Source organism: Mandrillus leucophaeus, unplaced genomic scaffold (assembly GCF_000951045.1).
Source record: "Mandrillus leucophaeus isolate KB7577 unplaced genomic scaffold, Mleu.le_1.0 Scaffold170, whole genome shotgun sequence".
NCBI lineage: Eukaryota > Metazoa > Chordata > Mammalia > Primates > Cercopithecidae > Mandrillus > Mandrillus leucophaeus.
Genome location: NW_012101699.1, coordinates 1,557,959 through 1,561,093, shown reverse-complemented (window position 1 = coordinate 1,561,093; position 3,135 = coordinate 1,557,959). Strand labels below are relative to the sequence as shown.

The following is a 3,135-nucleotide window of genomic DNA, read 5'->3' as shown; positions in this document are numbered from 1 at the left end:
GTGAAAAGAGATGTTGAACCTCTTCATCCAATCCCCCGTCCCAGCCCCAGTTCTTCTCCCTTTCCCACAGGTAATGGTAAAGATTCTGGGGGAAATTTTTCTAGAAGCTTTTCTACTTTTTCTATACATTTATGTTCACATAGGTTTTGTTTTAAATTAAATCTTTTCTGATCTTCTATTACTGTGTAACAAGTCAGCAACAGCACTTCAGCCGTAACAATCGCTGTATCTTCCACAGTTGGGGGTGGACTGGGTTCAGCTGGTTGGTTCTTGTTCGAGAGCGCATGCGATTACAGTCAGCGGGCGGCTGGGGCTGGAATCACCTGAAGGCTCGCTCGCTCCCGCGTCTGTCTGCTGTGCTGAGACCAAGGAGCTGGGGGCTGGAATGGCAGGGGTTTCTTGGACATCTCTCTGTGTACATGGTCTGCAGCATTGTGGCTTCAGGGAAGTCAAGACTTTTTACATGAAAGCTCAGAACTTCAAACGCGTATGCCTCGAGAAAGAGCTGGGTGGAAGCTGTATTGCCCTTTTTAACCTACCTGCAGAAGTCACACAGCATCATTTCTACTGCATTTTACTCATCAAGACAGGCACTAAGACCTCCCAGAGTTGAAGGCTGGAAATATAGATTCCTTTTGGTAGGTGTGTCAGAGGTTGCAGACATGTGTTAGAACCATTACATATAGCCTTGGTTGCAACATAAGTAGGATTGTTATAATGAGATTGTGTATATTATTCTTTGACTTGAAATTGTACCCTGTAGTTTTGTTGGGGTTTTTTTGTTGGTTGGTTGGTTGGTTGGTTGGTTGGTTGGTTGGTTTTTTAAGGCACTGTCTCTCTCTGTCACCCAGGCTAGAGTGCAGTGGCATGATCTCAGCTCACTGTAGCCTCAACCTCCTGGGCTCAAGCAATCCTCTCACCTCAGCCTCCCAAGCAGCTGGGACTACAGGCATGTACCACTGCACCCAGCTAATTTTCGTATTTTTGTGGACACAGGGTCTCACTGTGTTGCCCAGGCTGGTCTTGAACTCCTTAGTCCAACCCATCCACCCGCCTCAGACTCCCAAAATGCTGGGATTACAGGCATGAGCCACTGGGCCCAGCTTTTCTATATTACTGCAAACGTATCGACTGCATTCTTTGTTACAGTTGCATAGGTTCTGTGATATGGCTGTAACATGATTGATTTCAACTTTATTGATGAACATTTAGGGTGCACCCAATTTTCCTGTATTTCACATAAGAATGACCTCACTTATTCATTTTCAAGTGCTTTATTTATTGGCAAAGCCATTGATGTTTAGATGTGTAAGGGGTCTTGGTTCTCCCTTGTACCTAAGGGGTGGAGAATTTTCCTGAAATACTGATTACACCATTTTACCAAGATCTGGGGGAAGACTCAGAAATGTCAGTTAAGGTCACCAGTTTAGAGATCCACATCTTTTTAAATTATAATTACTTTGTACACAAATAATTTTGTTGATCTTTGTAAACAATGTGATTATTGAATAAACAGAAAACTAGGTCGTGAAATTTCAGAATAGTCTCTGAAATCTGATACTTAGTCAGTTTTTCTTCTAGAAGGTGGTAGGGTTAGGTTTTTTTGGTTTGTTCAATTGATTGCCACTTCATAGAGCTGGTTGACGTAACTAAATGTTCCTAGGAAAGAGGTAAGAATACAAATACCCTGAATTTCAAAGGTTGTAAGGTTTGTGAAAAATAGGACATTTTATTTAAACTTGTGCATTTTATTTTGTTTAGGTTGGAGTAATAGATTTTTCCCTCTACCTTAAGGATGTGCAGGATCTTGATGGTGGGAAGGAGTAAGTACTGCATTGTACGTCACTTTTTTTTTTTTTTTTTTTTTTTTTTTGAGACGGAGTCTGGCTCTGTCGCCCAGGCTAGAGTCCAGTGGCACGATCTCGGCTCAGAGCAACCTCCGCCTCCGGGGTTCAAGCGATTCTCCTGCCTCAGCCTCCTGAGTAGCTGGGACTACAGGTGCGCGCCACCACGCCCGGCTAATTTTTGTATTTTTAGTAGAGACGGGGTTTCACCGTATTGGCCAGGCTGGTCTCGAACTCCTGACCTCGTGATCTGCCCACCTCGGCCTCCCAAAGTGCTGGGATTACAGGCATAAGCCACCGCGCCCAGCTACATCACATTTTTAATAAAATTCTGGCAAAGGCAGGTCTTCCGGCCTGGGCGAGCGCCAGGTCTCCAGACGGAAATTGCCGAAGACCAGCGGAGGCCCCGAAGCCAGGAATGGTGGGGCAGGAGGGGAGGGTGGGGGTGAGGAACTTCGGCCGAAGAATCCGGGTCAGACTGCGTGGTTGGGCCCAGTGGGGGTGGGCTGGGCAGGTTAGGTGTGGCCTCTCTCCACACTGGCAGTGCGGCCGGCCGAGGCGGTAGGAGCGCTGGGGTTGGAGGTGCGCACCCTGGGTGGTGTTCCCCGCCTGCAGAACGGGTAATGAGGCTCTTCTCTGCAGGAAAAAAAAAAAAAAAGAAAATTGGCAAAGAACACTTTTCTTGTTTTTGCTTTGAGATTTTAGATTTTGTTTAGTTATTTTTAAGTACAGAAGCAATGCATTATTCTCATTGTTTAAGGAATTTGGCTCTGCAGAAGAATAGAGTGTACAGGTGAAATTTCCCCATTCACACTGTCCCCTTGCCTCCATGTCAATCCCATTCTTCCCCACAGAGGAAGACTGTTTAATGCCTTGCAGGTATTTGTTTGTTGGTCGTGTATTTTGCTTTACCATTTGTTCAGATATAAATGGGATAGTATTATATAAGTTGGCCTTGGACTTGTTCTTTAATCATAGTGTTTTAGATTTTTGTTTTGTTTTGTTTTGTTTGAGATGGAGTCTCGCTCTGTCACCCAGGCTGGAGTGCAGTGGTGCAATCTCGGATCACTATAACCTCTGCCTCCCTGGTTCAAGCTATTCTTCCGCCTCGGCCTCCCGAGTAGCTGGGATTATAGGCATTCACCATCACGCCTGGCTAATTTTTTTTGTATTTTTAGTAGAGACGGGGTTTCACCATGTTGGCCAGGCTGGTCTCGAACTCCTGGCCTCAGGTGGTCTGCCTGCCTTGGCCTCCCAAAGTGCTGGGATTACAGGTGTGAGCCACCGCGCC

The 3,135-nt window shown here is 45.8% G+C and overlaps 1 protein-coding gene across 1 annotated transcript in view; it reads left to right on the top strand.

Moving 5' to 3' along the window:
- The window catches only part of RUFY1 (RUN and FYVE domain containing 1), a 64,273-nt gene that overhangs the window by 21,845 nt on the left and 39,293 nt on the right, over positions 1–3,135 (top strand). Inside the window, 1 exon segment of the mRNA XM_011976871.1 lies at positions 1,762–1,823. Within this exon segment, the coding sequence (XP_011832261.1) occupies positions 1,762–1,823 (62 nt within the window).